At 39.7% G+C, this 16,017-nt stretch overlaps 3 protein-coding genes across 3 annotated transcripts in view; 1 reads left to right on the forward strand and 2 right to left on the reverse strand.

The window, feature by feature from the left end:
• The first annotated feature begins 78 nt into the window (after positions 1-78).
• efcab2 (EF-hand calcium binding domain 2) lies at positions 79-3,020 on the forward strand. The gene is made up of 7 exons (XM_035652303.1): positions 79-124; positions 328-412; positions 1,030-1,102; positions 1,355-1,431; positions 2,067-2,109; positions 2,270-2,336; positions 2,514-3,020. The coding sequence occupies exons 1-7, from the start codon at positions 100-102 to the stop codon at positions 2,630-2,632; spliced, it is 489 nt and encodes a 162-aa protein (XP_035508196.1). The 5' UTR covers positions 79-99; the 3' UTR covers positions 2,633-3,020.
• A 769-nt stretch (positions 3,021-3,789) lies between these two features.
• adpgk2 (ADP-dependent glucokinase 2) lies at positions 3,790-13,202 on the reverse strand. Its single transcript, XM_035652463.1, has 7 exons — positions 12,964-13,202; positions 11,021-11,180; positions 9,256-9,446; positions 8,913-9,009; positions 8,568-8,704; positions 7,469-7,605; positions 3,790-6,676 (listed from the first exon to the last, which is right to left on the reverse strand). Exons 1-7 carry the CDS (start codon positions 13,157-13,159, stop codon positions 6,119-6,121), a joined length of 1,476 nt encoding a protein of 491 aa, XP_035508356.1. The 5' UTR covers positions 13,160-13,202; the 3' UTR covers positions 3,790-6,118.
• A 1,143-nt stretch (positions 13,203-14,345) lies between these two features.
• ctsba (cathepsin Ba) overlaps positions 14,346-16,017 on the reverse strand; it is a 6,754-nt gene continuing 5,082 nt past the window's right edge. The window contains exons 8-11 of the mRNA XM_035652239.1: positions 15,655-15,771; positions 15,312-15,440; positions 14,879-14,962; positions 14,346-14,677 (exon numbers count right to left, since the gene is read on the reverse strand). Of these exons, the coding sequence (XP_035508132.1) occupies positions 14,880-14,962; positions 15,312-15,440; positions 15,655-15,771 (329 nt within the window). The 3' untranslated portion in view covers positions 14,346-14,677; position 14,879. The remainder of the gene's footprint in view (positions 14,678-14,878; positions 14,963-15,311; positions 15,441-15,654; positions 15,772-16,017) is intronic.

A 16,017-nucleotide genomic window follows, 5' to 3' on the forward strand; every position in this document is an offset into this window, starting at 1 on the left:
TTTTAAAGCGCTTAACAAATAAAGTTGCATTGAATTAACTGGCTGCTCCTTTGGCGAAACCAGTCGGTTGCTAGGCAACAGAGTAACAACCAGGGAAACATGGCGGAGAAGAAACGAGGTGCAGGTTCGTATGAATTAACTCAGTTTATACCTCCACCCGTCTTATCTACTAGTTTAAATTACAATCACATATATCACAGTTCCGTTTATCTAACGCCCCGTGGTGTCTTCAAAACGGCGGGTCGGTAGTTGGAGTTGTTGCTTCAGTAACGAGCTAACAAAGTGAACCTGTCTGTCTGTCTGTCTGTCTGTCTGTCTGTCTGTCAGAGGCCACAGTGTCAGAGGTCCACAAGAAGATCACAGCAGCTTTTGAAGTGTTTGACTATGAGTCTAACAACACAGTGGATGCTCGGTGAGTGAGGTTGTTCTCCCTGGCTCATAAACCAGAAGGTTATAATGTAAAAAGAGACAATAACACAACCCTCTGAACTCTGGGCCACAGCTTCAAACACAGTGAATATAAAGGTGGGATGCATAAGTTAGAGACATTATAGGTCTATTTAATAATAAATCTTAAATGGGACCCTTGTATGGAGGCCCTTACCTTATTAAAAATATCCTAAACATGTGAATTAAGTTACATATTTACCCCAAATCCTGTAAAATCTAAATACACTTAGTCCACAGTATATTGCCATGTGCTGGGTTTGAACCTTGTAATCTCACACCATCAAAGACAATTTGTGTTGAGAAAGTAATATATAGAGAGAGTTAATTATATAGGGTAAAGAGTAAATGTGTAGTTTATGGGGAAAATGCCCACGTGGGTCTGTAGTTTTGTGTTTATAAGTCAAACTAAAACACCACTTCAATGAGGTGATGAGGCCACGCTGGCAGAGATGGTGAACATTCATTTAGTGGCGTGGGCTCTGGTAGAGTTTGGTGAATGAAACATGCCTTAATACAGAGAGATCAGAGTAATCATACACTGTAGTTACATGTCGTTAAATAATGTGGTTTGTTTTCCAGGGAGATTGGCAGCATCATCTATTCCCTAGGCTGCTTTCCCACTCAGGCAGACCTACATGATTTCACAGCTGAGGTCAGAACAGTGTTCACTTATATGTTGCTCATACTTTGGATGAATAAAACAACTGGATTCTACCATTTCACATTTTATTCATGTTAACTTCTAGTGAAATATAATTAATAATGGTATTGTAATGTGACTGCCATTTAAAATGCTATCTTGTTCATTTGAAATGTAGAATTACCTATATGCCTGACACATATAATGCACAGAGAAAGGTGTGTCTTAACTTTTACCCTCAGTGTCTTTGTCCTGTTCAACCAGGTGGAAGAGGGCCACACAGGATATATCAGTTTGGACAAGTTCCTCCCAGTCATGACCAAAGTGCTGCTGGAGAACAAGTAAGATAATCGTCAGTTGTGTGTTTTGTAACTGAATAAATAAAAGCGCTGCAATTTTGAGGGTGAGAAGAAGTCCAAGTCGGCGCTTATGTTAAAGCAAAATATTTATTATACAGCGCATCTTTATATTAGATGTTACTGAGGGACCAAATGAATGACCTACTGCCTTTAATGTGGTAGTTACTGCTGTACTTCACAGAATATATGTTTTGTAAAGGTCCGGGAATACTACCACTGTACAGTTTATCATTAATCTTTAAAGCAGTGTTCGGTAGAAAATGCCAAATGTCAGACTTATTTAAATAATATATGACTCTTTTTCTCTGCTTGTGCTTTTCTGTGCTTAAAGCTGCTAAATGGGTTCTAAAGTGTGTACTCGTTGATACACAGGTTTGTCCTCCATGTTCTCCATCTCAGGCAATATTTCAGCTTCACTTAAAACCAGTGAAAATGTTTGGATCCTCTTAAGGAGCACAAAACACTTCAGTCTGTAGTGGAAATTGGGATTGGATATGAGTAGCAAGAGGATATGTTAATTCCATCTTTTATCAATACTATCAGGGGGGTACTCTCATACAGACACAAATGGTGATTGTGTGTGTGTGTGTGTGTGTGTGTGTGTGTGTGTGTGTTAGGTACCCTCCCATCCCTGAGGATCTTCTGCTTCAGGCGTTTGAGGTGAGACCAGCTGCTGTTACCTCGTATCCTCCACTGATGTAGTTTAAGGAGTTGTAAACAGGTTATCTGCCACTTTAAACTCCCTTTTTAGCACCAGTGATTCACAGTGTTAGTTACTGATATTTGTTACAGCATGAAGGCAATAACACTGTGTTTCCAGGTTCTGGATAAAGAAAAGAAAGGATACCTGGAGCCTGAGGAGCTGACAAAGTACATGACACGGGAAGGTAAAGCAGCTTTCAGTCTTTACTTTGTGAGGTAAAGTCAGATTCGTTTGTGTTGTGAACAGTAGATATGTAATGTATATATATATATATGTAATGTTTCCTCCTACTTCCACAAAACATTCCTAAGGTAGGAACTTTAACGTTTTTTAACCATGGCTGTGTTTGTCTTTAAACCAGGCGATGTTTTCACTCAGGAGGAGATGGATGAGATGTTGACAGCACTTGCTGACCACGAGAAAAACCTTATTTATTACAAAGACTTAATTAACCTGCTGACCATTGACCCTGATATGTAGACAGTGCCACAGTGTGTGTGTGTGTGTCAGCATAGCTTTTTATTAATATTACAAACACACAAGTCTGTGTATGTTTGGTGTTTGTGTTCATGTATGCATGTTTTTATGGTGGGCTAGTAGTTCTGATTATACATGCACAGAGCTCAACCTGACTGTGTTTCCAGAGTTGTCTTTCATTTCAGTTGAAATACTTTCTGGTCAAATTGTTTTGGCAGATTTGTGAAAATGTATCAACGAGGGAGCACCATTATGTAGAAGTTCATTATCTTGGTATAATCTACAGTAATTTTATGCTCCCATGCATACATACATATTATACCCAACCTCTCTTTCCTACTTCTGAGATGTTTTCAAGAATCACATTAAATTGGGAACTACATGAACAATATAAATCGTTGTGAGTGGTGTGGTCTACTTTTTTAACATGTAAATGAAGTCAGAAATCAGGATCAACACACAGTACTGTGATTCACTCAAGTTTGCTAGCTAATGCATTACAAAAAAAACATTGGTCATAATCTTGCATTTGTGTGGGGATATACACCTCAAAACAGAGGCTGAGGCTTAGTGCTGGGTCACAGGCTCCTCGCATGCTCTGCAGAAATGTATATGTGGAATTTTTTAGGCTCGTTTTATAGAGAAAATGTGGTAATTTAAATCTTGTGTACTACATATGATGAGAGATCAGATCAGGTGGCTGTAGGTGACGTGTATGGTCCCTTTCTGGTGTCATCCTCAAGCTGCAGGGACCAATTACATTCTGACATCAGACTGTAATTTTCTGTAACAACTCTAATGAGTATTCCTTGTTCAGTGACTGTACTTGGGACCAGCAAGGATATCAGAAGCAAGAGGTAATCTGGTCATTAATTTGACAAAGCGTTAGACAGTATGTGCAACCAATGGACAAATAGGGAAAGCAGGAATCAGTAACACGATGAAGACCAAGAACATTACCTATAAGAAGTGACAGCAAATGAAATATGCTCAATAATGGGAGTAGCAAGGAAGGAAACAACCTTCATTGTGGTGAATTATGAATTCATGACAAAGGCACTTTGATGTGTCCCATGATCAGTAGTTCAGTAGTTCAGTCAACTGCATGATGGGCATCTCAATAAATGACCCTAAGTATGAGGAAATAAATGAAGCAATGATTGGCTTTATCAGCATAGCATTTTTATCTTAAGTGATTCTGCATTGAATAGTTATACATGCATGAAACAGTTAAACACAGCTTTGGAACCGGGATGACATGACTTATCTTTAGCTTAGATAAGAATATGATATGGTAGCAAACACAAGCAGATCTCTATCCGAACATGAATACATGCTGAAGTTCTGCTTTAAAGTTTCATTTCACAGTAAAAACAATGACCCGTTACTTTTGGTTTCCAACAACTGTGTAAGACAAACACATCAGAAAATAACACATAAGCCTACAGTATGAGAAAAAGTCTGTATTAAACATTCCCTTTTCACTAAACACCAAAAGTCACAACAGAATAAGGCTCATTTATGTTCAGCATAATCAAACGGCATCAAATCACTAGTCTTGACAGAGAGAAAAGATTTAAAAAGGATTTTTTTACCTTTAAGCTCTTTTTTCTCTTACTTGTTGTATTTGTAACACGAATAAATGCGTCCCTCAGTGAGAAGAGGCTTCGACAAGCAACTTTACTTAACTAATAAAGAAATGAAATTGTGTATGCAAGAAATAAAATAATCCACTTGCATGTTGAGGTGTTTTTCTCAAACATACTTCATTCTGAATGGAGAAGAGAACTGAAGCTGGGTTTGTGATGGAATGTCTGATTCGTAAATAGTGAGAAACATAGTAAACTTTACATCAGCGACATGTAAGTCCAGTCACAAATACATGATTCGAAACCTGAAAAGAGTGAAATGGGAGTTGGTGGCCATTTAGAAGCCACTTACAGATATTATTTTAAGAAAATGAAATATATCTGGCTTCTAATCCTTCTACAAGTAAGAACCCCCTACTTTCTTGGAAAAATTTAAAACTATAGATGAGATTGTGTTCCACTGTATGCAGCCATACCATGTGAGAATGTATGAACTGGCTGCCAGTGACTTCTCCTGTGCAGCTATGTTATCAGCGGCAGTCCACACTGGTTATTTGGTCCTTAAAAGTTCCATAAATAGACAGAAGAAAAGGGGAAGGAACAAGGAAGAAATATGACAGATTATAGAAAAGGTTTGACAGAGCAACATGGAAACAACAATGAGAAGAGGGTAAAAAGAGAAGGAGAAACAAAAAGAAGATGGAGGTAGAGAGGATATTTTTGACATCATATTCAGCTACCAACAGTGGTCTCTTAACAATGTTTTTGCATTATTGCACTGCAACTGACACACAGAGGAATGACAATCTCATAACAAATCAACCACACCCAAACCACATTGTTCACATATATTAGGAAGAACAGGAGGTGATCACCTCACTAGCTTTCTACTGGAAATCTTTCTTTGCCTTTGGGAATGAGATAAGAGAGGGAAGAAGCAGGACAGAGCTTTCTGATTAAAAAGGGTTGGCTCTTCAGAAATTACATTTGCTGTGAGGTTGGGGGGGGTCAAAGCCCCGTTAACTGATTCAAACTGTGGATTTTGACATCACCTAATTACACTACTAAAACAGAAGATTCAAGCATTACAGAAATTACACAACTATGTGTACAAGTGTGTTGCATAGTGGAGCCACACATAAATATAACAAAGGGAATTGATCCTACAGCAGAAAATGCAGCTTTGTCAAAACTTCCACATTTCAAAAACATCATGCCACAGACGACCCAGTGTGCCTCGACAAAAACAACCTGTTATGACTTTATCCAAACCTCATCCCTCTTTATCTCACCCTGACTGAAGGCTAAGTCTTGTAAGGCCATGGGGAAATACAGAACAGGAGTCAGATGATGGGCTACAATGACTTGGCAAAGATGTTGGGTGGGTTCAATTAAATTTGGACAGAGCACAGCAGTGCCTCTTTTTAAGTTTGGGCTCTAACAATCAAATGAACTGGATGTAAAGGGGCTTTGCGTATACATATTATTATATGTATATTATAATGTTAATGCAACGGGGGTGAAATCCAGTGATGACCAACCCCTACACACACACTTGACTGAGAATTAAGGCAAAAAACGGAAATGTTTGACTTTGAGTTTTACCTGCATCTACCTCAAAAAACAAAATTGATTCCATACATTTAAAAATCTGCTTTTCTGACCTGATTAATAACCACTGTACGCCATCATCTGACTCCCACGAATGATAACAATCAATTTTCCTTATCTGGGCCATGAACTTCAGGTGTGACAGCATTAGTCTGATAAATTTCACAATCAGTACCTGTGTTTGCCACAACAGCTACTTTGCATCACACCTAGATCAAGTTTCCACAGTCACATTGTTTGCCAACATCTCATTAGCACTCCACACAGACAGACCATAAAGTGGTTTTCTCTAGATCTGCAGCACGAGACCAGCGGCTGAGATGTTGTCCCCTCCACCTGCAGTTTGGTAAACCTCAGTGCACACCAGTACCGGAGCTACGCAGATCTCATAGTCCACCTCATCCCAGCAGCTGACAGGCCTGGTCTCCTGCAGGGGTATACGCTGGCTGCCCTCCTGCCGGCTAACAGAGAAGGAGTCATCCATGATAAGCCTTGCCTTGCTGGGGTCAATGTCATTAGAGCCACAGACATGGCGGTTAGCTGTGAGAGAGGCCTTGGCGGTGGCTGACATGGTGTTCTTCCACTGGGAGCCACGTGTCACAATCATGGCCTGAAAGGCCAGCGTGTGGACGTGGAGCCGAGTCAGCGGCTTAACCTTTGCACCGTATGCTTCGTCTTCTGTGCTGGCATCCTTGTAGCGCTGGTTTAAAATGCGATAGACCTCCCTCATCTGGTCGAGGACAGTAGCTACACGAGGGTTTGGGTCAGACAACACTGTGATGTTGGCGCCTTTAAGTAGACTGAGCAGGTTGGGAAGCTCCTGTTCATTCATCCCTAAAGAGTCCGCCTGGAAAAGCAGAATCAGAATGAGTGAATAAGCTTCTGCTTTTAACTAAACTGTGCATCTTGGAAAAAAACAAAACAGCCATACTGTTGCATTAAGTGCCAATTTCTTTCACTGTGATCTATAAGGCAAGTGTGCTTTATTTTTAAATAATAAAAAAAAAACTGACTACAATTTTGATCTCTAAAAGTAGGTTGTGGCTGTCATACTGGTGTTATTTTTTAGAACTACACTCAATGTGATGTTTGAAATGAAGGAAACCAATGAGACGTTATGATTGTCATTAAGTTTAACTTTTTGGACAATATTCCTATGGCAACATATAGCTAATACTAACTTCATAATGGTAACATTTACAACTACAATTATTTAGTTTAAAGTAGTTATGGGACTGGCCAGAACATAATCTAGGATGGTTTTGTTTTCTATATGTGAAAAAAAGCTGTCATGTTTTAAATACAATCCTTTTTTGAAATCCTGTCACAACGCTGGTGAGCGAGTCATTAAATGTACTCTAATACATCAACATGTAAATACAGGAAGGCAAAGGCAAGTGCTGTGGAGTCACAGGCTGTTCACAAATGTATTCAACAAATTTAACTAACCAAATCTAGAGTCAAATAACCTGGTATTACTTGTCAGACATGCTGTTCCTCTTCACTAGTCTACCTCACTCAATTGTTCCAGGATGAACATTTAGTTTTTTCAAATGTGTAATTGTTCTAGTTTGCTGCCAGTCTATGGAAAACATCTGAATTAATGTGTTGATTAATTGAATTGTTCAGTCATACATACGTGGGGGATGACATAGTGAAGTAGGTCTTCCATTATACTCTCTTCTACAAAACTGGCCATCTCAAAATGGACCCCAATCTGTGCAGACGAGGACGACATGATGTTGGCCAGGCGGGAGAGGAGAGCGTCGCGCTCACCTAGAATGATAAAAGGAATGGGTGGAAGAACAAAAGAAATTCAGACAAAAAAGTTAGCCAGACAATGAAAAGTGAAGGACACAATGAGGACAGAATAAACAAAACGGAGTAATGAGGAAGTCAGTACAAGGACAGAGATTTGAAAAACAAGGCAGAGAAGGTAAGATTTCATAGAGAGAATAATGCCAAAGACCAGGAAATGTAGACAAATGAAATATAAAGCAAGCAAGGGAAAGTTGAGAAGTGGGGAAAGATGCAGAACGGAGATGAAGAGGAAGAAGGAGCTGTCAGATTACAGCGATATAATGATACATGACTTTCTCACTTTTTTTAAAAAACAAAATGGAATTGAAGACAAAGGATAACTGAAAAAGATTAAGGTAAGGTATAAACTGTGCAAAACAATGCATATTTCCTTTTCTTTGTTTAAAGTGAAACTTAAGTCTTTGCGCCTTCAGACAGCTACTGATGCGAGTGACCAAGGCATCTTCTACCTTCTGCTGTTTAAAGAGTATCACGATTCATTTTTCACCTCACTGAATTAAATCTTCACATATTTGTATCAGGAGTTAACAGTCTCATGATATATATATTTCAATTCTTGTCAGGTCGCATAATAATTATTGTAAAAATAAACATTCATATTAGCACAGGTCTATTCTGTATATTACTCTGGGGGAAAATGCATATCTCCCTCAGGAACTCTGCATCAAACTCCAATTTACAAGGCATTGTTCAATCTTCAATCATTACTCAGAATAGACTAGTTTATTTAAGTAAAGTAAAAGTATCATTATTAATAATTGTATAATTTGTATAATTGTATGTAAGGTTGGCTCATTCCAATTCACATCCACACAAGTTTCTAAAACCTACTTTTCAAGTTGGCAAACAAAGCGGACACAACTGCTGGATGTTCCAATTGAGCTACAAATAAAAGATTGTCACCAATTTCCTTTTACCTGACTGGAATGGGAAGTTATCCATCATTTGCAGCCCACCCACCACCAGCAGATCTGGTTTGAAGGTTTCGAGTTTCGCAGCAAACTCCTGCATGGAGGCCAGGTAGGGGTTATGGTCGTCACTGTGCACGATGTATCTACAGAGCACAAACACAGTCAGCTTCAAATACCATAGAGCCTTAAACTTGTATGTACACACACAGAATAATTGGATTTATTATTCACAACATTCATTAAATCCAGCGTACTGTGTATGGTGGCTTAAATACACTCAGGTACACAGTTCACCTTATTTGATCCCTCAAGATTCTCAAAATATCTACCAAATGCTCGACGAACACATACCTGTTGGCTCTGCGTGAGGTATAGTGCCCCCAGCTAGCACCAGATGGATACTCCAGGATCAGATGAATGTCTGGCTCTTCCACTATGTTACCTGCCACTGGAAAGACAGAGGTAGGTGAGGAACAGGGGCACAGAATGAGGAACACAGAGGAGGGAAATACAGATAGTAGAGAGGGCAGCGGAAGTGGAACATAAGAAAAAGAATAGTGAAAAAAGGAAGGGTACAGCAGGATTTAGGGGTGCAAGAAAAGGATTGTGTGTGTGTGTGTGTGGGAAGGCGAGACCGACAGATGCTGGACGGTAATAAGGGCGTAGCAGTGTGTTTATGTGCATGTGTGTGTACCTGTAATGTGCTGGGACAGGACATCAGTAAAATCGGGGCTGAAGCTTCCCCCTAGCAACACATCACATCCCTCAGTTGCCATGCGACCAGCCATTACCGGGGCATTGCCGCCTACTGCCCATCTGTTTCCAGGTAAGTCACGGGACGCTTCAACCAGCTCACTGAATAGGGTGTCATTTAGCATAAAACGCCTGAAAGACAAAGCAGAGAAATAATGAAGCAATGGTACAACTGAAATGACTTTGTTGTGTGAACAAATCTGTCTTGGCCTGCCTTAACTGGTTTAAGAGACTTGTTTAACCAGTCTGTTAAAATACAATGAATCAATGAGTTCAATGGGCTTCTTTGAAAAATGCAACTACTGCTACTAGGAATGGAACGACTGTCACAACAACATTTTGTTTTATTCTGACTGGTACACCGCAATGGACATTTACATATACACTCTTTATATAAAAATAAAAAAATAATAATAATGGACTGACTGCCGTTACCCTGAGCAGCACGCATGGGGATGAATTAACGGTACAATTGTTGCCCTTTCCCTGACGGTCTGAATAAGTCAATAAACGACGGTTACGACACAAATCAACATAGCCACATCTTTGCACAACCGGTGGGAAGGAACCACAATGCCGGATTTTGCTGTCCGCAGTGTGTGCAGCTCAGCTCCGCCCTCAAACCAAGAGACATAGAGTTTTTATACAGACAGATAGCAGAACACATTGTTTTAGAAACAGCATGTATGCCATTCTAAAACCTGGTTGTGGTTGATGTGCAGAATCAGATTGAGGTTATTTCTAGCTCTTCAAGCTCATCTGTATTTTACTGTGTCCCTCTCTCGCTGCAGATAGAACATTTATTTAAAAAACAACAACTGTGGCACAAGTTAAGTGTACAGTGACTGTATAAAGCACAATGAGGTTTGACTTGGTCTGCACTTGGCAGATACACCCAATCATCTCTTCTGGTCTTCACACATATCACTACAGAATTATGGTCTCAGACTTTGCCTACGCACGTTCATCATCTGGTGGACCACAAGAAACCAGGCAAGAGAATTGAAAGAACTCTAAATGCTGAGCTGACACTGGACCTGGTTTCTGTGTCTAATTTAGATTTTCAAACGAACTTCATCATTCTTAATCGCTCTCTCACAAACACATATTCCCTCGCCCTTTCTGTCCATGATGAAGGCCTGTTGCCTTTGGGTGTTAGTTCCAGACAATGAACAAGAGCTCACAGGCGCCACAGCCAGAACAGGAGCACCAATGAATAAGAAAAGAGGGGAGATGAGTTCAAAAGCATAAATACTTAATGATGGTTGTCCAGCAACTAACTTATAAAACCCAACAGCAAAAAGCACAGAAAATAATCAATACGGAATAAACCATTCCACATTCCAAATGTGACTGTGTTTGTGAAAGAGCATGTGAGGGTGAGAGAATGAGTCAGGAGCACAGCAGCCTGAGGGGTGCGACAAAGATACGAGTTTAAATTTGGTCTGACTGGCCTCAGGTCCACAAGCTGCCCACCTACATCACATTCCCTCTCTCTCTTATCCAATTACACACACACTTTATATCTAAACAGGAAAACTCAGCTAACCAGTCATAGCACAGAGAAGACTAAAGTATTCAAATATTTGTGACAGCACTTGTTCAAGCACATGTATATTCATATTTGGATATTGTGGATTTAGGATTATTTCCTATAACTGTTTAATGGACAGGTCTTATTCACAGAAACACATAAAAACACTTACTCTGCAGCAGCTCCCGGTGCAAAGAAATAGGCAAAGCTCTGAGCCAGCTGCACTTCATTTTCTATGTAGTTATGATGAAGGGGCTGGTCCGTGGGAGGGAGGCCAATCTTATTAAGCAACGATACCGCATCCACTATCAGATCAACACAACCTCCAAAACCTGTGGATGAGAAAAAAAGACAAAGAGAGGCAAATATTGGATAGAAGCAGGTATACAATTTAAAATTGATGACCAATGAGAAGGAGAACTTAGGGAGATGGCCGCGAGACGACAGGGAGAAGATTGTGTATCATACTTTTTTTTTTTTTTAAGACACAACAGCAAAACTGAACAGTACGCATAGAGCAAAGAGAAATGTAGTGGCAGGGTGCAGCTTCAGTAAAGCGAGCGGAGAGAAATCCACACAACGTGCAGCTGCTGTGACATTTGCCTGCTCAAATGATCCAACACATCGATACGGTTTCAGCTGCTAGATCCAAAATCATCACCTCATAGCTTAGCTCTCATTTACAAACATTTTCTATCAGGTCTGTACAAGTGAGCAAAAGCCAACATGCTGTACAACTACCACGGAGCACATTGTGTGGCAGCCTGTTACAAAAGCCAAATGTTTGTTAAAGAACTCACATTTGAATTAGTTTTGAATATTTAACTTAAGTAGACTGAAGCTGCTTTGTTTGCAGTTGCTTTTTCCTGCTCTTAGCTTCTACACAGACAGTAAATACATGAAATAAAGACCTACGTATATTTGTTATCATGTAGTCAGGACCATATATATCACATATTTATTGTGCCTTTTGGTTGCAACTCAACATTGCAGGATTTATTTGTTTTTTATTTGGATTTACATTGTGTTGTAGTGTTTAACTCCAATCCATGACCCGAAGCACCCTAATAGCGACACATAAGAATTAGAGTAAACTATCTCGACGTAGCTGTGATATTACAATCTAACAGGTGTGACTGCGTGGCTGAGCCTGTTGTTGAAATGGGTAAAGGTTGGACAGATATGCTAATCGCTGCTGTGTGTTTGCATCCAGGTTCAAAAGGACAAGATATTAGGATTAGATCATGACAGTCAAGATTAGAATTATGTTGTTTGGCAAAACCTGAAGTTTGCTGTTTTTTCAAGTGATGAATTCCACCTTTAATAATGAGAATCAACTTGGTGCCCACAGTGGCAATGTAATACAGAGACCACATACTGTCAGTCATACTATTTAAAGAGTGTACTGGTTTATACTAGATATGAGATATGATACACAGAGGCTACCATCTATACTAGTGACATATGGCAGACATTGGTTACTTTGGTTAAGCTCACCCACATTCATGGTTCAAATATTGCCACTATTAGACAGAGATTTCCACGCACTTTTCTTGGCCCCCCAACAGTTCAAACCTTATATATACTGTTAATGGTTCACACACAGCAGGCCTGGACTTGAGCTGCACAGAACATGATAGCCAGGATGAGTCTGTGGGTTGAAGGAGGCTCTCTGCTCAGGACGAACTGTTCCAGCTTGTCACACAAAATGCTGATCTGATCTGATATCTGGTGACTGTGCAGATCATTCATCAATCACCTCTCCACTGACTGCACTGGGTCTGGCTTCATCAAACAACATTAACTTAACGCAGAGCTCGTTGCTTCCTCTTGCTGACAAACTTCCTGATACTTTGTGCACTCATTGTGGAGCTAATGTATCTAATGTTATTGACTTATATTCTAATGGCGCAAATTCAGCTCAGAGAGTTGTCGATCAACTTTAATTTGTGTGTTTTATTAGCAGTGAATGTAACGATAGTCCATCTGAAGGAGCTTACTAACCCCATTGCCAGCTAATACGGATACCATTCATTTCGGACCTAATCGATTATTGACCCAGAAGCTCCATAAGCCTTTAAAATGAGGTTAGGCCAGCTAGCTCCCAGCACTTACCGACAGCCACTTTGGGTCTGGCGACGTTATTTATCCCGACTTTACGTTCAGCCCGCAGCAGAGAGGACAGCACGGTGTCCAGCCGGTCGTCCAGTCCTGCATTCTGGGGTGACCGGAACCACAACGCCAAAACAACCACAAACAGGGACACCAAAGGCCCATATTTCATCCACGAAACCCTTCCTCCCCCCTCCATCGTCCGCTTTGTCTCTCTAGCTCCGTACGGAGACTCTCTGTCTGAACAAGCAGCTTCCGCCCGCTCCACCAGTAAGATTGTGTGCGTTGGGTGTCTGTTTGTTTTAGGGACCGGAGTGTCCCGGATGTCCCTTCACCGGACGAATACTGAGTATAATCCTGTGTTTTAATATTTAATTCAAAGCACCACCACTGCAACTGTGTTTCAGACTCTGTAAACAACTACTTTCCACATGTTTCTGTAAAAGAGAAGCTTTGTTTTCACCGAAGCACTGGTGTCCGGTTGGATAATTGGTAGACGCCTGCGAACAAAACGAACACCTTTTGTTGCACTACGACGGGGGAGTGTTTGTTTCTGCTGACAGCAAGGCGGAAGTGGCAAACTATAGAGCACTTCTTTTCAAATGTTTTAACTTTTATTTTTTTTAGCTTTGTTTCCTATTACCAGAACAGCCTGGCCAGAAAGTAGAAACTAGTCACTTCAAGTCAGAGTTTTAGTTTTATTTACTTCAAGTCAGAGTTGTAGTTTTATTTAGTTTGGAATCAAGTTTTAGATGACTTTTAAGATTTTAGATACAGAAACCTACATTAACGTTGATCACCTACTAATCAGAATGTTTGACTAAATCCATTCATCACACATCTATCACATGTTGACCTACATTTCAATTCTAAAAAGCATATCATAAGTCCTATAAAATGTTACTAATTGGTTTAAATTAACTACATGCATATTCAAGAGTGAACGACACCATATTGGGAATCAAAGTTTTATTTCATTCAGAACAAACCCTTTACGAGCCAATCGTTTGATCAATACAGGCAGACAATAAAACATTCCATTTCTACCATATTTAAAAAAAAAAAGTTTCTCAATTTCTCATCATAATCTGAAGTTTAAAAACACTAACAGGCACCAATTACATTTAGTACATCTATGGAGTGGCATTTGTGGCACTGAAACAATGTTGGATAAAAACATCAATATGAAAGCTGTGATTATTAAAAATCAAACAAACTGACCTTCTCTGCAACATTAGGCATAGTTTGTCAATTTCTTTCCATCAGGAGCTGTACTGCTCTAAGATGGCAGACACTTTCTACCAGTGCAGAAAGAAATAAAAAGGGGTGGACAAGTCCAATTCTACAGTGACAGTCTGCTTCAAATCACCTGAGATAAAATNNNNAAAAAAAAAAAAAAAAGGGAGGTCAAAGAAGGCCTCCCAGCAGCTAATTCATAAAAAAAACACAACAAAAAACAATTAAACAATGGTGATTTGTCCTCAGGCACATAGTTGATGTCATACTCCATCCGCTAATCCACCTAAATGAAGTAAAGGTTGCTCTTGAGTTTTTTTCTGTCTGCTGTGGAAAGAAAACCACATGCCATGTGTAGCAAAGTGATTAGTGAGCTTTAACTATCAGGACTGAAAGCAGTTGAACGTGGTCAGAGCTCCAGAGTACACAAGTGGAGTGTGTCACCCTCTAGTGATTATGTAATGATACTGCAGCTCAAAACCTGCAAGAGGAAAAAGAGTCATTAAGACAGACTTCAAGTCACAATCATTACCCTTAAACTTTTGTTGTGAAAGACTTACATACACTTCAGTCTTTGTGACATTACATTGGGGAGTTGCAACAGAATGGCAGAGTTGTACTAGACAGGTTTATTTGAGGCAAATATGTTCCATTTCCTTTATGTGTCGTTTTGTACTCTTACCTTAAAAAAATTTTATTTGGGATTCCTGCACAATCTCAGACTCAATACACAGGTGATCTGATCCACGCAGGAATTTAAAGAATCCTGAAGACCAGAAACAGACGATGACAGTTTACACATAAATATCTTCATGTCTTTTATGCGAGAACATATGGTATTGTGCATTTGTGTCTCATAGTCACGGCTGCTAAAATTGACTTTCCCCAATGGCAAATTAATAAAAGTAGTAAATTTAAAATGTTATTTTTGGTATAAATGGTACAAGGGGTCTTACATAGTTAAATTATAGATATTATTGATTTACTCATTTAACCTGCTGTAAAAAAAAAAAAAATTCAATTAAAAGTAGCAATACCACAAGGCAAAAATATGCATGAAAATAGGAGTGCTACTGTTTATAATCAGGAGTGACAAATATGTTGTCTCTGCTCACCGTTATCACCCCAGTCAGTGTTCCAGGAGTTGGCGCAGAGCCAGTAGGGAACACCATCCTCCACCCCCCAGCCAAGGATCTTGATGGCGTGGCCGCCCACAGCAGACCCAGACACATGCTGATACACACCTGAGACGAGGAGAGAAAAAACAAACAAGAGGACACAATAGAGTGGGAGGGTCAGCAAGAGTTCAAGTGTGTGAGAGAACGTCAGAAAAACATTTGGAAAAAAAAAAAAAACACTGAGCAAAATCCACAATCAGCATTTATCCTGTGCTCCACATGATATGAGTGTATAAATATTTAGTACTTATTTATCTGTTAACGGTTCATGTGTTCTTACCAGACTTATACTGCACAAAGTCTTCATAGACGGTAAAGGCACCCTCTACTGGACCGTTCTTGTATATCTCATTCTGAATCTGCTCCTCTTCGGACAGCACGGTGTATGAAGTTTTACCTGAAACACACTCTGAGTTAGGATCCTGCACTGCGTGTGTGTGTGTGCATACACTGCTGTGTGTAGGTTAGGGTTAGACTCATTTTAGGACATAAACATACTACGTGTGTAGCAACACAAAGCAAAATATAATATACTAAAGGGAAAATCACAGGGTAAGAACTAAATACAGTTCACATTTTAGTATGCAAAGACTCTAAACTAATGTTTAGTTTAGCACCAATTCCTCCCTTATTTATGCAAGTT

The sequence above is a fragment of the Morone saxatilis genome, unplaced genomic scaffold, assembly GCF_004916995.1.
Source record: "Morone saxatilis isolate NCDOM2014 unplaced genomic scaffold, NCSU_SB_2.0 Contig11, whole genome shotgun sequence".
In the NCBI taxonomy this organism is placed as follows: Eukaryota; Metazoa; Chordata; class Actinopteri; family Moronidae; genus Morone; species Morone saxatilis.